The sequence below is a fragment of the Rhinolophus hipposideros genome (assembly GCF_964194185.1).
Source record: "Rhinolophus hipposideros genome assembly, chromosome: 6".
NCBI lineage: Eukaryota > Metazoa > Chordata > Mammalia > Chiroptera > Rhinolophidae > Rhinolophus > Rhinolophus hipposideros.
Genome location: NC_138052.1, coordinates 11,375,844 through 11,401,064, shown reverse-complemented (window position 1 = coordinate 11,401,064; position 25,221 = coordinate 11,375,844). Strand labels below are relative to the sequence as shown.

Here is a 25,221-nt window from a genome sequence, read left to right as displayed (position 1 = left end):
ATCAGGGCTGGGCCTCACTGGACAGGACTACACATAGCACGGGGATGAGAGGTCCAGCCAGCACCTCCTGCGATGTCACACACTGTGACTCCAGCGGAATCCGAGTGACAATATTAACTCTATTCATAAACTTTAATAACAGAAATAAAGGGCATGAAGCAACTTATAATTACTACATAAATTGTGGACATTGGTGAGAACAAGATCAATGTATTCTAGGACACAAAACAATTTATTCAACAAAATGTAATAGAATAAATGCAAAAAGAGGACTGTCAGAGAAAAAGTATGTGACAACAATATTGATGAAAATCTCCTCTCCAGTTATACTAAAATTGATCAATATTCATAATATCAGTACCAGATTCTTCTATAAAGTAGTTAAAAGGGGATGAAAAGCTTCTACACAAAGCTATATAGATAATAAATCACCATGTGGAAAAATGAAGCCTTTTTAGCTATTGAAAAAATGCAAATTAAAACAATTAAAATACATCATTATACACCAATTAAACTTTTTTGTAAAAATAAAAAATTGATTTTGGCAAAGCTGTCAGTCTTGTGTTTCTCCAAAGCCAGGGCCAAGAGAACAGTGAATCCATCAAATCTCTCTGAGGTACAATTTGAAAATATGTAAAAAGAACAATCACACTGTTCCTACATTTTAACTCAGTTATTAAGTTTGGGAGAATATGTATCAAGGAAATCATCCCAAAAGGGAAAAAGAATCCTGCTAATTTTAATGTTAAAAATCAGCAAACCAACTGCCTGTCAAATATCATGCAGGGTCTGGGATTTCACCCTCTGTGCAAGCTAACAAGCTTCCCTGTTACTGTTTCATAGATGCTGTCACATGACATGAGACTCCTGGTCAGAGACAAAGGGCTTTATCCCCCTGGGCAAAAGCTGCAGCCAGAGCTCCATATTTGTTTATGTTGGTTGGTTCCCCGCATTTCCCAAGTCCCATGGGGATGACAGCAAGGGCCCGTGATGGACGCCTGTACAGGCAGAGTGCTGTTTTACAGAACACTGCGCTGGGGAGATTCACCACCTGTATAGAAAGTACAAATAAGCCTGCCCTTTGCCCGGGGAGGGGAGAGATTACCTCACCCTTTAAGGTCACTTGCTGCAAACACAACTTTGAGAAACTGCCTGGGTGTTGAGCAGTCAGGGCTTTGGGTTCTCGGCACACCCTACGTGAACATGCAGGGGGCCTCTGGGCCCAGGGCTCACCTCTCCCAATAATGCCTCATTGATTCATTCAATAAATCCATTCAACTTTATTGAGTCACCTTCTATGTGCCTGGCACAGAACCAGTTATAAGGATATAGACAGAAGTGAATAAATCTCCTGCCTAAGAAGAACTTACACTTGAGTGTGGAAGGCAGTAACAAAAAGGAATTAAATAAATAACACGATAACACTTCTGTGAAGTGTTGTGAAGAAAAATACAGTAGAATGATGGGCTAGAGAATGCCTTTACGTCGAGTAACCAACTGTAGATCCGATGTTCATTGGAAGGCCTGACTGAGACAGCATGAAGTAAGTGAAGGAGCCATGCCTCTCTGAGGGGAGGAGAAACAGCACACGCCAAAGCCCTGAGAATGGAATGTGGTTGTCCTGTTTAAGGAACTGCAAGGCCAGGGTGGCTGGAGAGCGGTGCTCAGGGACAGAGTTTGAATGAGTGTACAAGACTTACAGTTGGGACGATATAGTTTTCTAAAGTGACGCACACACTTTTTACGCAAAACAATTTCTAGAAAAGAGTTAAATGAAAATAATCCGACTGAACCCCCAGTCTAGTGTGTGGAGGGCAGCTTGGTGTCATGAAGAAATAGGGGACAGGAGGCCAGAAAAGCTGAGTCTCAGCTCGCAGCCACAAGGCGAGTCAACAAACCTCAGTTTCCCCATCTGCAGATGGGAATGATTCCTCCAAAGGGTGTGGGTGAGATCAAGTGAATAAAATGTGTGAAAGTGTTTTCTTGTTACAAATGTTTGGGAGATTAAAACTGTAAATATGTGATCTACATCAAAAAAAAGTCACATGAGAACTAAATCTAAGGTTTAAACCAGAAGTTCAAAATAGTAGCAACAGTCATTATTTATTCAACACTTACTCAACTCCGTGCGATCAGCTTTATTTGACTATAATTTTATAATAATCTCCAGCCAGGTATAATTATCCTCATTTTTTAAAATGAGGAAACTGAGTCTCAGAAATCCTAAGCTGTTCAAAGTTTTTCACCTAATAAACAGTCCAATATAAAAAGTGTACCTATGATGAGAATGTATGGCAACATGAAAAGTGTTGAGAAATCTGCAAAATAAAAAATTGTTTTCAGGCATAAAAAATGTATATGGTTAGGAGCAAAAACAGGAGAATAAAAGCATGTCATGCATCTGATTGGTGTTAACGTGAATGCTTTTGCATTTTTTAATATTATTCCCTCTTGATATAATGTTTGTCCAATCAAATGGGGGGAAAATTATTGTGACTCTAATACAAGCCCACTCATCATTTCCCTCTAAAGGATTGTCTTCGTCATGTCAATTTGCTCAAAATTGTCCAAATTCCAGCTTTCTTCATGATCAAGTTCAAACCCTGCTCCTTGGCATTTTCATGCTGCACCTTCCATCTCCTGCTGGCTCCACCCCAGCCATTCACACACCTGGCACGCCCAACCCTCCATTCATTTTGTCCAGTATCTAAGTGTAAGAGCTTCTGTGACCACAACTTTCTCCATCTCTGTGATCCGTGAGTAGCTCACTATTTCTGATTTTTTTCTCCACCACTTGACATTTAATGCCTGCAAGTGTTTCTCTTTAATACCTGTATTTGACTTCTTTGCATGTTGCTTCTTATGCCCCATAAGTGCGCTATCAAGTCTGTGTGTGTAAGAACTGCCATACACAGTATGCAGAAAGCAGAAAGTACCTACTTTGTGAATGGATGAGGGAGGGCAAGTAAAGGAGAAGGACGTTCTTGGAGTGTCCATCCTGCAGGGTCCAGAACCCCAAAGGCTGCCCCAAGTGCGAGGTAGGGCTGCTCAGGGGAAGAAAACCCCTCCACTTGCTGCAGCCCGGGGGGGCCCTTTCCAGAAAAAAGTCTCTCTCTCTCTCTGGGGGGCGGACTCTCAGAGTGCAGGGCCCACTGAGCTCTCCTGAGCAGTGCTTATTCCCAGAGTGTTAGGAAGAAGCCAGTGGATGACTGCAGGTCTGCTGCCCTAACAAGAGAAGGGGCAGTTTGCGCTCTGTGTTTTTCATGTTTCTATTCTACTGCCAGGAACAGAAGTCATGCAGCTTTAGGTTAATTTAATTATAATTGAGCTATTTTTTTTTTTTAAGTGTAAGAGACTGAAGATGGGGGCCCCGGTGGAAGGTTAGGGGTATTTCACCTTTTTAAAAAAATTTTATTGGGGAATTTTGGGGAACAATGTGTTTTTCCAGGACCCATCAGCTCCATGTCAAGTCGTTTTCAATCTAGTTGTGCAGCGTGCTGCTCACTGGCCCATGTGGGAATTGAACCAGCGACCTTGGTGTTATGAGCACTGCGCTCTAACCACTGCCCCAACCGGCCACCTGGAATTTCACCTTTCTAATTGGCTTCTACTTTTGTCCAAGGGTCAACAAAAAAAATAACTCCAGACTTAACCTGGAGATGAATATCTGGAAGACATAGTCAGGAATGTCAGCCTTCGCAAAGGGGTGCGGGGTTGGAAGTTCGAGCAGGGATATGATGGGGCAGGGTGATGCCCCAGGATGGCCAAGAGGGAGTAAATGCTCCCTCTTCCAGGCCTCTGCTCAGCTGCTCAGAAGCTTCATTTCTTCCTGCATGGAGCCAGAGAGTGAACTCAAGACACCAAGAAGCCCTCGCCCAGCGGAGGTGCTGCTAGTGAAGCGGCCAGCGGGAGCCAGGATTAGGAGTTTCCCGTTTTATATACTCCAATAGCTGAGTCTCCTATTTCAGGTTTACAGCAGGACCCAGATTCGAGGAAAGCAAAATCCCCTCGGTCCCGGATGGGGGCGGGCCCCTCAGCTCTGTGTCCTCAGCGCAAACCTGCCACCAAGCCCGTCCCAGGGTCCACGAAGGTGGCGGCTATGAAATTCTTACGCGCCTCTGAACTTCCCGTGGAGGCTCTCGCAGTTAGGGTGTCCTCCGCACGGCGGAGGCGCGCAGACCCGCGGGACGGCGTCAAGGCCTGCATTCTGCTGGCAGCTTCCGCAGACCACCTGCGCCCCCGCCAGCCTGGTGCAGCCCAGCTCCCGGCGCCGCCTGGGTGGAGCCGGGAGCATCTCTCCAAGCACGCCGTGCGCACCGACCCTCGGCTGCGCTCCGAAATCCGCAGCCCGAGGGCAGCTGGTTGCCCCGGGAACGCCTAGGAGAGGTGGGAGGGACTGGCGCGCCGAGAGGAGCTGGGCTCCTGAGGGTCCCACTCTGTGTCCTCCACTGGGAAAGAGGTCCACGAGGGCTCCAGGCAGAGGCGCCAAAGGGGGAGCTGCGGCCCAAGGAGGGACCAGGGTAGAGCGACCTGCACCGCTGCTTGCCTTCCCCGGGGACGCAGCGGCCCTTTCCCCGCCCCGCCCGCCCGCCCAGGCCGCGCGAGCCCCCGGGCCGCGCGTGCGTCCCCCGCGGGGTGCCGGAACACCGTGCGCAGCGCGCTATGGAAGCCGCGAACCTCTCGGGAGCCGCCGCCGGCGTCGCCCTCGCGCTGGGACCGGAGGCCTGTAGCAGCAGCGCGAGCCCTGGCAGGGCTGTCGGGTGGACGCCAGGCGGCGCCGCTCTGCCCCGCCGAGAACCGCCCGTCTCCGTCTTCACGGTGCTGGTGGTGACGCTGCTGGTGCTGCTGATCGCGGCCACTTTCCTGTGGAACCTGTTGGTTTTGGTCACCATCCTGCGCGTCCGCGCCTTCCATCGTGTGCCGCATAACTTGGTGGCCTCGACGGCCGTGTCGGACGTGCTAGTGGCAGCGCTGGTGATGCCGCTGAGCCTAGTGAGCGAGCTGTCGGACGCGCGGCGCTGGCGGCTGGGCCGGAGCCTGTGCCACGTGTGGACCTCCTTCGACGTGCTGTGCTGCACCGCCAGCATCTGGAACGTGGCAGCGGTGGCGCTGGACCGCTACTGGACCATCACGCGCCACCTGCAGTACACGCCGCGCACCCGCAGCCGCGCCTCTGCGCTCATGATCGCCCTCACTTGGGCGCTCTCTGCGCTCATCGCCCTGGCGCCGCTGCTCTTTGGCTGGGGAGAGGCCTATGACGCTGAGCTCCAGCGCTGCCAGGTAAGCCAGGAACCCTCCTACGCCGTCTTCTCCACCTGCGGAGCCTTCTACCTGCCGCTGGGCGTGGTGCTGTTTGTCTACTGGAAGATCTACAAGGCGGCCAAGTTTCGCTTCGGCCGCGGTCGCAGGGCTGTGCTGCCGTTGCCCGCCACGGTGCAGGTGAGGGTCACGTTGAGGCGTGGGGGTTTGGAGCAAGGAGTTGCTGGGGAAGGAGGAAGCTTGGTGAGAGGAACAGTTGGCGGCGGAAGCTTTTGCCCTTGGTGCGCGCGGAAAGCGTGGCCAGCAGCGCGCGCGGAGTTTGCCGTCTGCTCACCTGACGTGCACATCGAGGGGTTCATCACCTGCATCCTGCGCTCGGGCGAAGGGGTCGCCACTGCGTACCTGGAGCGTGCTGGGGAAAGGGTTTCAGCACCTGCACAACAGGGCTGGAGCTGGCACCCCCGAACCGTGAGGCTGAAGGGCGCTCGCAGGGCCGGCGTTTCTGGGTAGTGGCGAGGGCACGTCTGATCAGCGGCGCCCTCTGATGCTTTTCCCCGAGTGACGTGTTCCTGCGAGTCCTGCAGCCGCCAACCTCCTGGTCCAGCATAGACCAAGGGGCACTTCGGCACTGCGGTGGGCTGGGAATTCATCGCGCAGATGAACACATTCCTGTGACCGTTCATCCCTTATTTTCTGTCCCCATCGCATCCTAGTCCATCTTCTGCATTCCAGAGACTATAATTCTGGCCAGCTCCCTGCCAAGATGGAAGGAGGGAGGATAAAATAAAATCCAAGTGTCACTTTCCCTTCACCATCCTAACCTCAGTGCCCTCCTCTAGTTACTTTGGAGGGAGATAGAACCCTGCCTTCAAATCCCAGCCCAGGACCGTGGGGCATCTGTTTCATCTCTGTGGGCCTGTTCCCCATCTTTCAACAAGTTGATTCCTGCTCATAGGGCTCTTGGTGAGGATTACATGAGATCAAGAAGGAGAATCACAATGTCTGGGCCACTGTGGAGGCGGAGCTGGCTGGAGTAAGATGACCCACAGGACCTTGCTGGGCGTTCTGTAACAGGCCTGATAATAAACCTTGGAAATGAATGAGGTGGAGGAGACTGAATTTGGCAGAACTTCTCTCCATTTATTTAAAATGGAGGCTTTCTGCCTTTTGGCCAGGCCCTAAAAGATGTCAGCTCCCTCCTCTCTGTGGAAGCCCCAAGTTTCCCTTTTGGTGGCAGTGGTGGTAAGGGGGTGTCTTAGACTCACAGTCCTGGATAATAACAGGACTTATTGCTCCTTTCCAATATATGGACCAGGGAGGTGGAGCCTGAGGGGGGAAAGAGAAAGGGTAAGTTTCTTGTTAGTTTTGTTTTAATTTTGGAAAGGTAACTCAGATAGGCTATTCAAATACATGTTTTAAAAAGCAGGCTTTTTCCCCCTTCGTTAAGTGACAGAGGAATTTTGCAGCTTAAAATAGGAATGTCAAGACTATAATTGGAAAGTGTTGTTAGGAGAGATATTTATTCAAAATTGATGTTCTTTGAAAGGTCCCTTGGAAATACCTGGGGTGACGATAGCTTTTCTGTCTGATTGCCAAGGTAGGACTCTCTGACTTTTCATAACCACATCAATCCAATGTGCACCTAGAAAATCCTGGTGCAATGGATATCAGAAAGGCTTGCCAAGCCTGAGTTTAGTGTTCATTTTTACAGACCCCATTCAGGCAGGTGATACAAAGAGGAGGTGACTGGACAGGAACCTGGCCAGTCCAGGGTAGTCATTTGCAGGGAGAAAGAGCTCTGGGAGACAGGGACAGTGTTGTCATTTAGCTATTCACTGGCAATGGACCGGGAGCGAGCCCTGGCCCCACTTTGGGCTGCGAGTGCTCTTCTCTAACACATAGTATTGGCCTAAGTCATGGCTGAGAGTCTTGAATCATATATTGCTGAGATTGTGGATGAGATGGTGTTGGAGAGTATCCTCTTCTTTAGGCTCCGTGAAGCTTTCACTCAAATTCTTGGGTAATGTTGCTGACTTTATTTCACTCTTACTCAGAGTTTAGCGTGGTCTGATGGCCCTCCTGCATAGCTCTCTTCCAGGAAGAAACTCATGGGTCTGGGCCACTTGTCCTTTTTTAGCTCTGCTGTTTTGAACATGTGGTTTCAAAGGTTGCTGTGGAGATACAGTAGCTCCCCCCATTATCTGCAGTTCTGCTTTCCATGGTTTCAGTTACCAGAGATCAACTGCAGTCTGAAAATATTCAATGGAAAGTTCCAGAAATAAACAATTCCTAAGTTTTAAATCACATGCCATTCTTAGTAGCATGATGAAATCTCATGCCGCCCCACTCCATCCTGCCCAGGACATGCATCATCCCTTTGTCCAGCATATCCCCACTGTAGATGCTGCCCACCCATTAGTCACTTAGCCATCTCTGCTATCGGATCAACTGTCATCGTATCACCCTTATTTTACTTAATAATGGCCCCAAAGCACAAGAGTAGTGATGCTGGCAATTCAGTATGCCAAAGAGAAGTTATAAAGTGCTTCCTTTAAATGAAAGGTATGTATGTACAATAAGTCCTCACTTAAGCTCATCAATAGGTTCTTCAACTTTAAGTGAAGTGAAATGCAGTATAAGGAAACCACAGTTTTACCACAGGCTAATTGATATAAACAAGAGTTAGATTCCTACCGCATCTCAACATTATAATGAAATCACATTGAATGAAATGATGTTATTCAAGGACCAGCTGTATAGGAACAAACAAAATATGTATGGGGTTTGGTACTACCCGAGGTTTCGGGCACCCACTGAGGGTCTCGGAACGTATCCCCCTCTGATAAGGCTGTGTAGCAGCCCTGAAGTGGACATATGTCACTTCCCTTCACAGTGCATTGTCCAGCCACTAGCTGTGAAATCTAGGGCAGTGCTGTCTTTGCCACACAGCCCTCATTTTCCAGATGATAAAACTAAGGGGCATGAAGTTAGTTCATCCAAGACCATCTACAGTTGTTGAGTGTGAAGAAGCTGAATTTTGTACCAGATCTAAAGTCACTGCCTTTTTCATTATGTTTTCACAACTCCATGCTGTCTCCAGAAACTGAACTTCTGAGCACTGTCCCACTGCTCACAGGATCTCACCTTCACAGGATTGAGGCAGTCAAATCCCAGCCATGGTGGGGCACGGGGAGCAGGATCTCAAAACCACGCACCCTTGGTGAACTTCCCTTTCCAGGAGAGCTGAATAAAGCTGAGCACAGGCACTGCCCACTTCTCTCAGGAGACAGGGTTCATTTCTACCCCACCATCCTTTGTTTCAATTTCCTAGGCTGGGCATCACATATTCAGTATATTCTGGCCCCAAAGGAACCTCCATGGGTTAGGATTGTTTCTTACCACCCTATGCCCTACAATGGTTAGAAGAAAAAAAAAAGCAAAGTCAATAGAGATGATTTATTTGGCTTTTAAAATAGGACATCAACATTTTTTTCTTTTCAATTGTTTGATTGCCATTGATACCAGAACCTACTTAGGCACAGTAGGCCCACTACTGAGAGCGCAGTCCATGGAAATGGCTTAATTTCTTTCAAAATTAGAAGAAAAATGAATATAACAGTAATGAGTATATGAGACCTGGATTTCATTTCTTTTTGTGCTACTTGTTAGCGCTTTAGCCAAGTGTTTTAATCTAAGTCTGCATATCCCTGTAGGTAAAGTGGAAATATTGCCAACTGCCTCGTAATATTCTTGTGAAGAGTACATGAGATAATAGTGTATATGGAGTATTTGAAATACAAACCATAAATGATAGCTGCTATATTATTTTCATTAGTTTTAAAAATTCCTCTTACAAATTTTATGTAATAAATTATTATTGTATTCCTTTTACTGCTGTTACCATCATAGGTGGATTAATTATTTATTGCTTGTGTAACAAATTACCCCAGTGTTTAGTGGCTTAAAATAACAAACATGTCTGTGGGTCAGGCACTGGGAACTGAGAATGTAGCTGGGTGGTTCTGCCTGAGGCCTTGTGGGGACAGAGCCAGGAGTGCAGTTTCCAGGCTCTTGGCCTCATGTGGAAAGGTGCTCGCTTGGGTAGTAGATGGCCATCAACTGTGGCTAGTTGGCCATTAGCTGTAACCATTGAGCCATTGGCCACTAATATAACTGCCACGGCTGCACTGGGGAGTCGAGTCAAGGGGAATCTGTCGGTTGGCAGAAAAGCGGGCAGCAGGTCACACATCATGTGAATCCAGCCTCCAGTGAGATTATAGCGGTATGACTCCCCTACCTATGGTTCCGTGGGTGTTCCTTTTTGGCCTCACCATATCCTGTGTTCTTATGTGGGGAGCAGGAGCTGAGACCCCGCAGGCCACCCTGCATGACAGGCCTCTTATGGTTGCAGCCAAGATGATGGATGGGGCAGCAGTCATTCCAAGGTTTGACTGGGGCTGGAGACTCTGCTTCCAAGATGGCTCACTCACATGGCTGTTGGCATAGGGCTGCCTGAGTGTCATCACAACATGGCAGCTGGCTCCCCCTTATCCAAGAATGAGGCAGGACACTATAGTGCCTCTTCAGCCTAGTCTCAGAAGTTACGTAAGATCACTTCCCTTAGTCTATTCATTACAGTGCATCGCTACTTCCTGCCCACACTCTAGGGAAGGGGAATTAGGCTCCACCTTGAGAAGAAGTGTCAGTGACCCTGTAGACAGATTTTTCACACCACAATAAGATATGCAGATGGTGTTCAAAATGACTTGACTGAGTTTTACTGACCTACGTATCGGGCAGTGTGGTAGCCTCAGGTTTTCAAAGAATGAGCAAGCAAGGTTTCTGCTTTCCAGGGATTACTTTTAGTAGACCATAATTATAGAATTATAAATGCAATAAAGTTTTATAGGTGCTCTGCTAGAAGCCTGTCCAGACTACAGTGGTGCTGAAAGACTGAATAGTGAATAGGAAAGCACTTTATAAACTGTAAAGGGCAGGATAGATGTGTAGTATTGAGCTACAGGGTTTGTGACAACTTGGATCTAAGTTTTAGATAATGTCATATTACAAAATATTTGGCTTTCTGAGCCAATCATCTATATTAACATTAGCCAGTGCCATAAACATACAGCATATCAGCCCCGAGCGACCTGAAATAAGTACACAGCCCTTTATGTTTTTGTCACTTGTCCAACGTTTGGTTGTCATCTGGACCAAATCAAAGACTAAGCAGCTGATGGGCTTGTGGATGGAACTGCATGTGGGACCACGGTTCATTCAGTCAGAACTCAGATATGGGAAGAGGGTGGCAGAAAATCACCATTCTCGTTCTGATTCTACTAAAGAACTGAGGGCTCTAACACATTCCCATGCCAGACTGCAAGGTTATTTTAGCTTTAGGAAATGAAATTTAGTGAAATAAATTATACCAGTGGTAACAAAACATTCTGGTTTCACGGCTTGATTCTTTTAAGATTGGCACCTCATTGTCTGAGAGTGGACAGGAATTCTTGGGTGCACCAAGGAGCATTTTCACTACAGCTTCAGAAACATCCCTGGCTTTCCCTCTCTATAAACTTCACCCTTGTTCCCCTTACGTTTTTATGTTCATCCTGCCTCTTTAGCACTTTTCTCTCCGATTGGATTGCCAGGGAAGAGTGGAGGGGGCAGAAATGAAGGCAGATGTGGACAAATGTGCAGGGACTGTGTGTTTTCACTGATGACCTTGCAATAAGCTACTTCTGAAATCCGTGTAGTTCTTGGACCAGGCTGAGCTTCTCAGTGGAAGAGTGAGAACCAAACTCCATGGTTCTTACCTTTTTAGCCGGTCACAGAATTCCTTGAATACTGAAAAAAGCCTTGGATTTTCTACCCAGAAACATATGAAGGAGTTGCTCGCCCAGTTTGCATAGGGCACTCCCTGAAGCCCATCGCTGGAGACTGAGGTTGAGCCTTTCTTCCCCACTGGCTCTCCCGAGGATGCAGGCATTGCATCCAGTTCTGGGACTCTCTGAGGTAGGGCCCTGGTCCTCGGGCACATCAGAGCACTGAGGCTGGACAACGTGTATACAGAAGGCAAAACTTCCCGTCTCTCCATTACACCCTCCACTTGTGCCAAGAATCTCTGGCCTGGCAGTCCAGGGACCTGAGGCTAAGAACTCTTGCCTCAGCAGAGGACCTTTTATTGGTACCCATACATAAAGGGGGATGACTGTAGCTCAGATGATATTAGAGCTGAAAACACAAATGTAGTCTAACTTTAATTAACACACTTGATTACATTGCCACTTCTCAGCATTAACTCCCGTAGGTCCTTAGCCATCCCATGGTGACTAAACTCCCAATAAAAATCCATGTTTTCCAAATACAAGAATGATAGCAATTATACTTTATGTATGATCATACCCAAGAGCTTAGCAAAGTTATAATCTGTTGTGTATATAATTACACTGAAGAGAAAATTAATTTTCTTCAAGCCTAGCCTAGCAGCGCTCTACTTTTATTTTTTACAAGAAAACATCTTTAATTTATTTTCTTGGTTTATTTTGTACAAGAGTAGCAGCTGAGAAACGCTCCTGTTCTAGTTTGTCAGATCAGCTAGCCAGCTTCTGTTTACTTTGAGGGGCTATTTTGATTAGTTATCTCTTTAAAGTGTCTTAGAGAAATGAGACTTGCACCTTAGTTATCTCAGTGAACTTTGCGCAGAGAGAATGGACCCCGGTTATTCCAAGTCCTGACCTGCTGAGCTCTGGTTAGAAACAGGGAATTCCAGTTATAAGCCAGAGCACCTTCAACCAGAATCAGAAGTCTCTCCATGTCCGCAGATGTTGTAAGGCGTTATTAGCCACTAGGATTATGTGGTTGCCCCGACACCAGCCTTGTGGAGAGTCTTGCCAAACAGGATGCCTGAGCTGTGTGGTCAGAGTGCAAACTGGTAGCTCCACAGTGATGGGGAACCATTCTTCTTTCGGCTCTCCCTTTCTATTTCCTATTAGGATGTTTACCTGACAACTTCAGAGGATTATAAATGTCCGTAGGTTCCTTCTGTGGCAGCTGGAGTTTTTCTTAGAAGAGAGGGAAGGGAAAGGTGGACATGAACCAGACATTTATGAGGTCCTACTATATACTACTGTCTCCCTGTAACCCTCACAGTAAGTCTACGATACAGAAAAGGTTCATAGTTAGAGATGGAGAATTGGGGGCTCAGAATCGTATCCTATCTAATCACTAACTTGACCTGAGCCTTGGTTTCCTCATTCCTTCCTTACATGGTTGCTATTATAACTAAGATGGGGTATGGAACCACCTAGCCAAGTACTAGACATATGCCAAAGACCACAGAGGAAAGATGAAGAAACTCTGGGGTGGCCCCAGCGCCAGTTGCTGCTTACTGGATGGATGTCTGTTCTGAAAGCATCCCAAGCTTACATAGGATCCTTAACACAGGTTCTGTGGGAACCCATTCAGATCGATTACTTTTACTTAAGGTGCAGAATAACAAGTAGGGGTTAAGAATGCGGTTGTGGCTTCCAATTACTCATGTTTGGCATCAGATCTAACAATAAATAAACCCCTCTGTGACCTTGGACAAGGTATTTAACCTCTCAGAGTGTTTTTTCAACAGTAAAATAGTGATACTAATAGTAATAACAATACTGCCTTAAAGGTTTGGTGTGGGGATGATGAGTCATCCATGACAAGCACTTAGCATAGTGTCTGTTTTACAGTAGCTTCTTGGGTGTTGCTCTTCTTCAGGTCTTTTGGTATCCTACTAGTTATTGCATTTCCAATAAGAAAAGCCAAACGAGTCGGTCTCCCAGCAAACCAGAATCATCCCTGATTGACTCATTTTCTTTGAGTCTGTTTCTGGAATCATTGTCTTCTAGCGTTACCCTACACAGGGCATAGCAGGCTCAGGTGAAAAGCTGTCAACACAGACTTCTAAGCAAACAGACACCCTGCTGGAGTAAAGGTAGACTCTGCTTAATGCTGCAGTGGTTTAACCTGTTTAATCAGTGCATTTGCTTTGTTTCTCTTCCCCAAAGATTCTTTGAACCGAATTCACCCCATTTCTTCACTTCAATAGTATAGCAAGGATTTGGGATTTGCATTACCCAGTAGAGGAAGTCAAGTGCCTGCGAGATCATGTAGGTCAGCAGAGAAATGGCTGGAAAAGTGACTCTCAGTGAGCTTAGTGGGAGGAAAACAAAGTACCTTCCACTTCCTCTCGTGCTCTGATAATACTTTTCCCTCCCGAAAACAGATGGCTAAAGATTCACGGGGTGATTTCAGGAAGCCAGGTCTGATCCTCGGACTTCCTTTCGTGACTTGATGATGGTCTGCTCTGAGGGAACTGGTTGGTATTATTTGCAACCGGGGGAAGGTGACATGCAGCTCCCCCCTGCCTGTGGGAGGACTGGGGAAGCTTGGGGGGCTTATTCAAGAGGGGGCTGTAGATGCCCCCCTCCCCAGGGGTGCAGTCTGCCACGCCAGGGCTTAGGAGGGGGCAAGGGGTGTGAGAGGAGGGACTGCAGTTTGTTCCGTTGCTGGAGTCACTTGTCTTTCCAATTCTCTCTCTCCCAAGTAGCTGGCACAGGATGCTGTGAGCACTCGCAAAGAAAAGGACTGGTTTTCGTCCACATCTTCGTGATCTGTTTTCAGGTCAAGTTAGTGGCCTGTACTAACAGAACCCGGGGTGGTGGGGGAAGTAGAAGACCCTGGATTTGAAGGCAGTGCTGAGTGCGGAGTCCTGGGTTTGCCTAAGTCAGGCCACTTGGGAACTTCTCCACCTGCTTGGCTTTGGCCACGGTGACCCACGTGAGAGAAGACAAGTGAATGTGCATGACCACTGTCAAGTGCGCACGGTCGGTCGTGTGGCTGTCCTGACAGCTGTGTCCGGTCGTGTCTAACCAGACACAGCCTTTGCCTGGGAGCCTCTTGCCTGTGTGTGTTCGGTGGCATTTGTGGCCATGCCTGGCAGCATTCCGAAAAGGAAGAGACATATAGTTGTAGACCATTCTGTTGTAAAATCCATCATTAATTTAGCAGCTATTTCCTGGTGCCAGGTGCTGCTGCCAGACAGACAGTGTACAAGGGAGAGGCAGTCCCTGCCCTCCTACAGCTTGGGCCAGACATCACAGCCAACATCACACAAATGGCTGCAAGAGGAGAACATGGCACCAAACGGTGATACGGTTGGGAGCGTCAGGAAGGCCACTCAGTCTTGGTAGCCTTTAGGCTGAGACTCTGGAGGTGAAGAGGTGTTAACCACAGGGTGGCAGTGAGGGGTGGAGCCTGTGCTGGGGCTCCTTAAATGGCAGCTAATTATTACCACAAAAGCATTTACAGTTGGTTTTTTGCAGCTAGGCAATACAGAATTGTCCCATAACTTACACTGAATTCATTTAACACAGTAGTTAAATAATTTCTTGCAATATTAGTGTTTACAGGCTGCCTTTCCAGCTGTGAACTTTGTGAGGGGCAGGCCTGCGTCTGTTCTATTTGGGGGTCCTAGTCCCAGCCCCAAGCCCACTCCATGAGTGTTGAATGGATGAGTGCATGGGCCAGGGGTTGTGCTGGGCATCCAACACACATTCCCAATTCATCTTCATGAATTCATCTTCATGAATTGGGAATGGTAGGCGGAGGGGACTCTGGTCACCTAGCTTCATAGAGGGGGACATAATCTATGGAGATGGGACTCAAGCCTGGGTCTGACGCCCAGGCACCCAGGCTCTTAACTGCCTCCCTCCCTTTTTATATCAGATTAGTTGACGTTGTGGGGGTTGCCACTCTCCCTGAAGAACCTTCAGACCTTATTTTAACCTACAGTTTCAGGAGCTTTTTCACCTAATATTTTTAATGGATTATGGTCTACATGCATCTTGAGTAAGGCTGCAGGGGAGGTGGTGGCCGAGACCGGAGTAGCCTCATGTCAGGACTCGTCCATTGTTGTTTTATTTTTTAATACCACGTTCCCTTTGTTCCAGGAGAAGGAGGCACCTCATGAGGCCGAGATGGTATTCACCGTGCGGCGACCAACGGTGGCCTTTCAGGTGGCTGGGGACTCGTGGCGGGAGCAGAAGGAGAAGCGGGCGGCCCTGATGGTGGGCATTCTCATTGGCGTGTTTGTGCTGTGCTGGATCCCCTTCTTCCTGACGGAGCTCATCAGTCCCCTCTGTGCATGCAGCCTACCCCCCATCTGGAAAAGCATATTTCTGTGGCTCGGCTACTCCAATTCTTTCTTCAACCCCCTGATTTACACAGCATTTAACAAGAACTACAACAATGCCTTCAAAAGCCTCTTTACCAAGCAGCGATAAACACAGGGCTTGGAGAGACATGCACGGAGCGTTGTGGGGAGGGAACTTGGATTTCTCCCCGTTAGCAGTTCTCCTGGAGCCTTCCTTCCCCCACCACTGAGTGTCAGTGACATTGAGCCATAGCACTGGGCCTGGACTGGAGAACAGCAGTGCCAAAGGCAGCCCATGTGTGGCTTGTGTGCGGTGACTCCCATGCCCGTATGTGTGGCGGACATTGCTAATCAATCCCGGCGCATTTCCTCACTGAGCGGGAACTCGGTTTCCGAATCTGTTCCAGACAGCACTGTAGGCAGTGACTGCTCCTTGGTTGGAATTGACCGAGTCAAAGCTGATTTGCCTTCCCTTTGTCTAATGCCATATTCCTCCGAGAGCTGTGGCCCACTGAGGAGACTGTGTGTGTCCTTTGTGAAACAGTCCTTCCGTGACTCTTTATCAACCCAATTCAACCCATTTCCCCAACAGTATATCTCAATTTGTGGGATGAGGATCATCTCAAGTTTTGTTTTATAAAAGTGTTCAGTGAAACCCACATCTACTGAATCGGGTGTTCAAAGAGATTTGGTAACATATATCAAGTTCTCTGGAGACTTTGTTTTTGGTCAGTGACAGACTGCTGGATGCTTGGGTGGCTTTTTAGATCAATTACATGGTCATTTCTGGGGAGTGAGCCCCAGGCAGCAGTGCTTTCTAAAGCTCCCCAGGTGATTTCAGTGTGCAGCACCATCGAGAACCCCTGGAGAGGTCTTTTCTCCACTTCTGGGCCACACAGGGAGCAGCTGTGAGGAATTTCCCCATTACTTCACCATACTGACTTGTATATATGTAATAAAAATACTTTTGAAGCATTCATTTCTAGGCTCAGAATCATTTATGTACGTGTGTATACATGCATATCTGTTTACTATCTATCATCTGTATCTATCACTCTAATCTACACACACACACACACACACACATCACTGAGAATGGGAAAATGGCTGTTGTGGAATGCGAAAACAAACACCTCCACCAAAACCCCTCCTCAAACTGCCATGGTGACTCTTGGCCTTTCTGTTATTATTAAATGTATGTTTGAATCCAAGGGCCTTGACGAGGGGGACACCTGGACTAAATCATCTCGGCTACAGTCTACCTGATTTTTGAGGTGGGCTGGCTGCCTACTGATTAGGCTTTTTAATTTACACAAAACAGTGCACTCCACCATTGGCTCATCTGATGTCTGAGGTATGGAGACGTTCTTTAAGCTGGAAGAAGTGGGGCGGGTAGGTATGTAATTCTCAAATGGCCTTCTCAGTTATCCATCATTGTTGTGTTTTAAGGGCTATAGCTTAAGCTCGGGGCTATTATTGGGGATTTTCCCCTTTTGGCTGAAAGACACCAGGCGGTGTTAATGACCTTCTCCCCTATCCCGTCCTTCATAAAATGCACAATCAGGAACAAATTTTAGGAGGACTATTTATCGACCAGCCACCATGTGCAGCTGTTGTAGCAGATACTGGTTGTTAGTGGGTTAGATACCCATGTGTAAACCAGTTCTTGGCAGAGAAATAGGATTCCTATGACTCTTAGAACAGCTGTCATGAATCCTCTCCTGGGGCTAGACCATCGCCGCCCGAGGTGGATAAAATCAGAGTTCTGCCGGTAAGGAAAGGGATGGGGGGAGAGGATCGCCCATGGCAGGTTTCCACGCAGGACAGGAATGGCATGCAGAGGATCTTAACAGCTCCCCTTGGACCATGGCTCAGAGGTACCATCTCCATGTTTTGAACCGCAAAGGCCCGAAGAACAGGGGTTGTGCTATGATGCTCCCGAGAAAGAGGCAACCCTGCGGCAGCCCGAGTCTGTTCCCGGGGCGTAGCCACCTCAGTCGGTTCCCATCACCCCCACGCGCTCACACAATTGGAGCAGAACCATCTTCACCGCTTGTCTCCCCAAAGCTGTTCCTTTTTTCACTTCCCTAGTTTCCCTCCGACTCAAGAAAAGGATAATTTAACTGTGGCTCTAGGGCTTTAAATTCTTAAGGAAAGCCAATTTATTACATGAGAATCTTCTGTCTTGTTTCTTTTTTTTAAAAAAAGTAAACCAAATTAAAATTTAAAAACTTTATTTTTTTAATAGATAATACATGTACATGGTACAAAATTCAAAAGGTACAAAAGGTATACAGTGAAAAGTAATTCCCACCCCTCTTCCCAGAGGCAAACCAAGGCTGCCAAGTTGCTGTGTATTCTCCCAGAGATAACCTAGGCATGTGCGCACAGATGTGTTTGATACACATTTGTGTGTGTGTACAGATACAGACACACACACACACACACACATTCATCCCCTTCCTCTTTTTAAAAATAAACACTAGTGTACTAAACACTACTGAACCTTTCCCCCCGTTAACCATGCACCCTGGGGACCATTCCATGGCAGTATATACACAGTGGCTCTGTTCTTTTAATATTTCATTGTATGGATTCCCCATCATTTATTTAACCATCATCCTATGTTGGTGTAGATCCCAATTTTTTGCTGTCACACACAATGCTGCAATGAACATCCTTGTACACAGGAAACGTGAGAAGTAGCACTGGTGGCTCAAAGTCTATGCATTTGCACTTTTGAGTGATCCGGCCCAGCTGCCCTCCAAGGAGGCTGTGCAACCCACACACCACTGTAAGCGAGTGCTGCTTTCCACTGCCTGCTTTCGTGCGGCTGTCATTTCAACCAGTCAAGTTACCTTTAGATTCAGGACATACTCTGAGCCAAAGCAGAATTGTGATCTAATCTCTGCACCAGTGTGCCCCCCTCCCCTCCTCACCCCATGAGGGGAAAACCAAACATCAGGAAAAGGTAATTCCTTTGAAAGGTGTGAAACCTCTGACACCGTTTTCATCTCAACCTTCAAGGTTAAAGTGGAACAAATACATCCTGAGATTCTCTAGAGCTGCTGAATGAAATTGTCTACCCGTTCGCAAACTAAGCATAAATTAGACGAAAGGTTGCATCTAAAGTTTGCTGATACAGGGATGCAGAGTTGCAACTGAAAGAAGCTATTTTACCCAATCGGAATGTCCTGATTCTTCGGGCTAGCCAGATGCTGGGGAGGCTGTGGTCACGCAGACCAGGCCCCTGCTTGTGTTGTTGCTCTTACACTCCAGAGGGGAGGCAGGGCTCACAAAGGACCATGATTCACAGTGCCACCAAGTGCCGTCCAGACAGACAGCAGGGCAAGGGCAGAGTGTGAGCAGGCCTGCAGGCTGACACTGAATGGGCTGTACCAGTATGAGATGGTCAGGGAAAACCACCGCCCACGACCTCGGAGGGAGAGCGGTGCAGGCGTGGCAACAGGCCAGGCCAATGGCCACGGGCGGGTGGGAACTTGCTGGTTTGAGCCACTGACATGAGGCTGGCATGGTGAACTGAGTATCCCCACATTGTCCAACTGGCTGCAGTCCAGCTCCCAAACCCCCCCTAATGTTTTTACATGTTTATTGTGAGGAGAGAAGGCCACGGTAAATTATTTTTCATGCAGCCCATCACCATGTGCTGTAAGGAGGAGTGGGGGGCGCTGAAGACGAATCACACAAGGCACGTCACCCAGTGAGTGCCCAGCCACACAGCCAGACCCAGGGCTCCTCTTCCTACTGGACCCCACTGCATTGCTCTGCAGTGAGGTGTGCTTTTCCGTGGAGGACGGCACTAAGTCATACAGGGCTTCCTGAAAGTGTTCTTCCTCAAGCATGTTTCAGGCCGATTAGCTACATCTCAGGCTCAGCCAGTCACTGTTAAAACGTATTGCTACAGTGCCTGCTTCCCTCTTACACTGATCATCAGCCCCCCGCAGAGTGGGCAAGACAAAGCCATGTGGGGCTGAAGCGACAGAAATCAGGGAGGCACAGGTTTACAGAGCAAAGTGCCCTTTCAGGCAGGTTTGCTCTGGTCACTAGAGGTGACTTGGGTCATTGATGACACAGGGATGGCACTTTGTGAGGGAGTAAGAGGGCTGCCTGAGGCCTTCCCCATCTTCTGCCCCTGGTTTCAGAAGGTCCTGAGAGCTATGATGTTTGTCAGGGAGCTTCTTCAGGCGGGGAAAGGCCTCCTATCTGGACCAGCCCCCTGCCTTCTGCTCTGCTCTCACTCAGTGGACAATGGCAGGACCTGGCTATCCACAGAACACGGGCTACGAACCGGAACCCAGTTAAAACCATGCACTCCACTCTAACAAGAGCTCAGGCCCAACAGACTTGGAATCTGCCCTCTCTGTAAACAAAGAAGCAAACCCCTACGTGTAACCATGGCAGCTGTTCTCTAACACTCGGCACCTCCTTCGAGTGCTATTTCCTGACCCCAGTGACCCACGAGACTGAACCCAGGCCAAGGACAACAGGAAATATGTCCCAAGTATCTCCCCACATGCCTCAAGATCTTCTGGTTTGTCCTGCTCAGAGCAGTGCCGATTTTGGTTTAAACCAAAGCAGCCCCATGTAATGCGTGTGGGAGGGAGGGGAGCTCCCATCCGAGGCTGCCCGAGAACTCCAGAGCCCGGGGTCCAGCCGCGGGACGTCTGCCGTTAGTGAAGTGCACTGCTGTGGCCACGCAGGGACAACTGCATGCTTCCGGGGACCTCATTCCTCCTGACACAATTTCATTAAAGTAACTGAGGGATGCCCCCTCCCCTCCCTTTTGGTAGAACACACAGCCACACTGTCTGCGCCCATAGGAAGACATGGTCCTGGCCCCCCTGCTGGCGTCTGAAATCATTGGGACCTCGGGGCATCGCCTCAGCCTGTGCGGCCCGACTATAAAATATAAAGCACATGTCATATCCTAAGTACTCTCAGAGGCACCACCTACTCTGTGGATTATCTGCAGGCAAACGTGGCTTTCTCCAGGCTGGCTTCTGCTGTCTGATTCAAAATGTGTTAAAGGAACAGAAACTCATTTATTATTTGTATTAGGCCTTGAGGATGAAAGAAAGGGAAAAGATATCTCCTGATACCTCCCTGCAACAAAACCAAACCAAATAAAACTCTTTAGAAACACAGCTCAACACGAAGGCCCCCCTTTTAAAAAATAAAGGTTGGTTGCTTTAAATTCGTCCTGCCATACTTTCCCCAACAACACACAGAGGTGGCCTATGGTAACCCCAGAACGTCACTCACTCTTCCTCCCACCATCTTTGAACAAATATCTGAATAATCTCCTAACTCCTCCAAAAGTTGTTAGTTAGGGAGGTCTGTGAGCTTCTCAACAAGAGAACGGAGTTTTCCTGAACCTGAAGTAATTCAGTCAAACTGCTGTCTTCTCTCTGCCATCCAAGTGCCACTTGCTCTTTGGCAATTTCGTACTTTCACTTCACTGAGCCCCTTCAAAATCCACAAATGAGCATGGTGCAGGGACCAGCCTACGTGGAGGCGTCCAGGGCTCAGCATGGGAAGGCCGCTTCAAATGCCGCTGCTTCTACCCAGCCCTGGCGGCAGCCACCCCCATCCCCGTCAGGCAGACCTCACCAGCCCTGGCCCGCCAACCAATGGCTGCTGTTAGTCCAGTATGAGATTTTCTTTAGTTAAGTCTGTACACATCAGCTCTGCTTAATCACATACATCAGGGAACTAAAAATGAACATGATATTCCTGTCGCTGCCCTGGATGGCCCATGTGCCTGCCATGTTTAAGCTTTTATGTTTTATGGCCCAAACCTGTTGACTGGTATGTGTGCAAGGGTTATGCGGAAGGAATCACAAACCTCAAGCTGGGGCTTCCTGAACGTGACTGAGCTGCGAGGTCGCTGGGGGCCGGGGCTGCAGGTCCGTGTTTGCTTTGGGCTGCTCATTTCCAGGGCATGAAGTCAGCCCCTCAGCCTTCCCTGCAAGGCCTTCCAAAGGCTGGTCCCAGCCCACCTTTCCGGACTGGTCTCTAAAGCTTCCTGCACAGAGGCCGGCCCCAGCCTGTCCACTCCTTTCCCACAAGCACTCCCTGTGCTCTCCCGCACACTCTTGCATTTTCAGCCACAGTTGTACTTTATCTCAAATGGCCTTCCCACCTATCTGTGCCTCCTTCAGATCAGGCCCCCATCGTGCCTCCTCCACGAAGCCTCCTGGATCTCTGCACCACTCACTGCTCTTCCTCCTGACACCACCTGGGACCTGCTCATGGTCCGTGCTGAGATGTGTCACACACTGCCCTGACCTGCAGAGAACCGTGTGTGTGTCGCACCTCCCTCTCCGTGCTCAGACCATGGCCTCCGGAAGGCAGGGCACACGGAGTGCGCTCTTAACGTGGGGAATGCACCAGACCATCCACAGTCTGGCTGTGACTCAAACGAGAGCTAGGCCATCCCGTAGTAAGGCGTGATTTTTATCTAAGTCCTCAACGTGAGGCCCATGTTTCTATTTCTGGTGAAATGAACTTGAGCGATGCGGAAGGATTAAGCCAATGGCAGACACTGAGTTTTCATCCTAGTTACTACACCATTAAGCTTGCTGGCTGGCACCTCAAGGAGCCAGGAACAAAAGGCACTATGGGCAAGTGAAGGGCCCAGGTGAGCAGCGCTCACCTGGGATGGTTGTTCAGCTATGAAGGCCTTTGTTTACTAAGAAATCTCCCAGCTGGCCAAGCTCTGGGGTCAAGTGGGCTGTATCTGCTCCCTGGGCCACGTGCTGGGTGCCCAGCGTGCAGGACTGTTTTATACTTCCATCTCCCTCAATGCCTAACTTCTCAGTGGTTGTTCAATTCATATGTGCTGAACAAAGGAATTCCTCTTTATTCAGAGTCCATACAGACATAGGTACCGTCCTATGTGCAATGTTACTGCAGAAATAAAAGTTCATGGACACAGAGAACAAATACTGCCCACACTTCTTCAGAGGATGATGGTTGTTATCCAGGCCACAATGTTTACACTGTCTGAATCCATCAACGACGACCAACAGAGATGGAATGGAAGCCAGCAGGAGACAGAAAGTATCCAGGGTGCTGAAAATCATTACACCCTCATCTCTCTACCATAGTGTTCAGAACCATTTCATGATCTTGTAGCTGATACATGGCATTTAAACAAAAATCAGTGACGTACAATGATGGCTGGGGAATTTCAGGAGGCCTTGGCTTTCACCTTGGACAGCAGCACCTCGTTCTTGCGGCCCTCCTGCAGGGGAAGCAGAGAGAGTGTGTGCAGACAGGTGGCGCGAAGTTAGCACCCATGTGAAGCCCACGTGACCTTGCTGTCCTTCCCCCAGGTCCACGGGAGACATCTTCTGACCAACTGAACAGGCTTCCTAGCATGCTGCCACCAGCACGGTGAAACTGCCTGGTAACATGCTTCCTTTCACAGCCAAAACAGCTCTAATGACGCCTGCTTTCTGCACTGTCAGACTGAGAACAAAATGACAGGACTAGGCACTGTCACTCCAAAAGACTTCTTGAAGCCTCTAAAACCTTCAGTGGGACAGAAGCAGAAGGCAGACACTCACGTGCCAGTCTTGGATTACTACGGTGAGTAGGGAGGGAGAGGGAAGGTCCGTGGAAACAGAGTAAGGAGCACCACGGACAGAGCAGAGAAGTTCTTACTCTGGTACCAGTGAAGGTTAAGAATATCGACTTTAAGAAAGAAAGAAAGCTCACAGAAAACATGAGAGCCATGCATGAAGGGACAGCTCCCCGCTTAAGAAAGAGCTGTGTGAGGCCTCTGACTCTTCCTCTGGCACCAATGCCCAGCGGTGTAAAGCCACCTGTGTACCATTTTGTACCCCCTTCTTCACACAGCCTGAGGTTTCTCTGTGTGTCCTCTTGCCTTGTTCCCACTGGCCTTGACAGCTCAGGAGGGCTCCACCAGCTAGCAAAAATCACCACCATTCCCTGGGCCACGTCACAAGGAGCCCTGCTTTAAACCGAGAGGCGAACGTGGTGATGGGAAGAGCCCGGGAGGCTGAGCTCAAGGCCCCGCCTGGCAGTGCAGCCAGCTCCAGTAGCCACACTTCCCCGGAGAGCCACTTACTGTGGAAGAAAAACTTAGTTTTACCCTTGAACCCTCTGCATCCAAGCCCCCAAAGTCACTGTTTCCATCTACTTGGGCCTGGCGAAGTGCTCCCAGCTTTCTGGAGGCCCTTTGCACTTCAGGCAGCATCAGGCTCATACATGCAATGACCCTGGTTTTATCGAGACAAATGCAGGCTCACGTGCAGCGCTTACATTATCTTCCCCTCAGAGCTGGGAAGAGACAGGATGCAGGGCTGGGGGTAAGGCTAAATTCTTCTGTCAGAGCAAGGTGCTCTGACACTTTTTGAGCACATGTTTTGGGAGGGAGAAGAAGTTAATTTTTTCCCAGGGGTGGGAAGAGACAAAAGGTGAAGCTGAGTAACATTCTTCTGTTAGAAAAGTTAAGAAGAAAGGTGTCCTTTTAAAAGCGAGTTATTGAGGTTTGCTTGGGAGAAATAATCTTAAGCCAAAAAAAAAAGTGGGGAGGGGTACAGCTGGAACAAGAACAGGCAGTTATAGTACTTTATAGTACCATAGTACTTGTTATAGTATTTTCTTGATTTCTAAGTACTTTTTAAAGACGAAAAGGGAAAATGTCTCCTTGCCTCTTTCTTTCCTGCTGAAGACCTTAAGACCCAGACACAGCACTTACTTCAGCTCACTCAAGATTATGTATGCAAAGGCAGCTTCATAAAAACGTATGGTTTGCATTCATCAGTGCTAGGCCAGAATTTAAATCTTGGTTTGGTGACCTTGTCAGAGATTGTGGTTTAGAGACACAATTACTTAATTGAGTAATACTGTGATTAAGTTGATTTTAGAGTACGAGTACGTGTTGTTTCCTGGAAGACTTGTTATTAACAAACTCTCCAGGGCCGGCCAGCCAGTGGAATTTTAGAAATAACCCAATGTCTCTACAAAAAGGTCCAGAAGAGGCAGGGAGTCAGGATGAGGGTGTGACTTGGTGTCTACACGGAGCCGGGGGCGTCACTGGGATTCAGATACGTGGAACAAACCGCAGGCAAGAGGGCGGCCAAGACCACATCTGGACAACAACACTACTCTGCACGAAGAGGAATCACTGTCCAGCCAAGAGCTAGAGACCAGCACGTGGGGGGGAATTCAGAACTGGGAGCAGACTGAGCGGGTGGGAAGAGGCAGGTGAAGAGGCCAAAACAGAGAGGGTTCTGCGAGAAGCTGCACCCTGGGATCGAAGCACAACTTTCAAGCTGCTTTTCTACCACTAACGATATCTTACTTGGAATTGCAATATGTAAAACAGGAGAATTACTCTGGCTGGAGGTGGGGAGCAGCAAGCAAGCCGCCATCACCTCCTCTTCAACACCTGTGCTGACCCCCAATTACCCCGGAGGAGCTTGTGGGAAAGAGTTTAAGGCTTTGTGACATTAACACATGGTTGCTAATTAAAAATTTCTGCCAAGTAAAATGTTAACAAAAATAAAGAATTATGCACTGTCACCGTTATTTTATAAGAGGAAGGCAATTTTAACATCAAGATACAAGAGGACATGCTATTATTTTTCAAAGGTGAGTCCTTTAAATGAAATATATTTAGCTGTCTGAAGAACAGATCACGCTTCCCTCCCTTTTTTTCCAACTTGCTTTGGACGGAAAAACACTGAGGCACAGGCCAGCGCCTGGTCTCGGGGTGC

The 25,221-nt window shown here is 48.3% G+C and overlaps 2 protein-coding genes across 6 annotated transcripts in view; one reads left to right on the top strand and one right to left on the bottom strand.

Moving 5' to 3' along the window:
* Nucleotides 1-4,576: 4,576 nt before the first annotated feature.
* On the top strand, nt 4,577-16,429 carry LOC308498843 (5-hydroxytryptamine receptor 5B). 2 transcript variants are annotated; one of them, XM_081051580.1, is made up of 2 exons: nt 4,577-5,280; nt 15,249-16,429. In XM_081051580.1, the coding sequence occupies exons 1-2, from the start codon at nt 4,663-4,665 to the stop codon at nt 15,579-15,581; spliced, it is 951 nt and encodes a 316-aa protein (XP_080907706.1). In that variant the 5' UTR covers nt 4,577-4,662; the 3' UTR covers nt 15,582-16,429. The 2 variants fall into 2 exon arrangements, with proteins under 2 accessions (XP_080907706.1, XP_080907705.1); XM_081051579.1 differs by having other exon boundaries at nt 4,577-5,439.
* Nucleotides 16,430-17,670: 1,241 nt separating this feature from the next.
* The window catches only part of CCDC93 (CCC complex scaffolding subunit CCDC93), an 88,758-nt gene continuing 81,207 nt past the window's right edge, over nt 17,671-25,221 (bottom strand). For all 4 annotated transcript variants that reach the window (XM_081052188.1, XM_081052191.1, XM_081052189.1 and 1 more), the window contains one exon: nt 17,671-22,718. In XM_081052188.1, coding sequence (XP_080908314.1) covers nt 22,665-22,718 — 54 coding nt within the window. In that variant the 3' untranslated portion in view covers nt 17,671-22,664. The remainder of the gene's footprint in view (nt 22,719-25,221) is intronic.

Coding starts and splice junctions, on each gene's coding strand:
- LOC308498843 (XM_081051579.1), top strand. CDS start 4,663: ATGGAAGCCGCGAACCTCTCGGGAGCCGCCGCCGGCGTCGCCCTCGCG. Junction 5,440..15,248: donor CGTTGCCCGCCACGGTGCAG/GTGAGGGTCACG, acceptor CCTTTGTTCCAG/GAGAAGGAGGCACCTCATGA.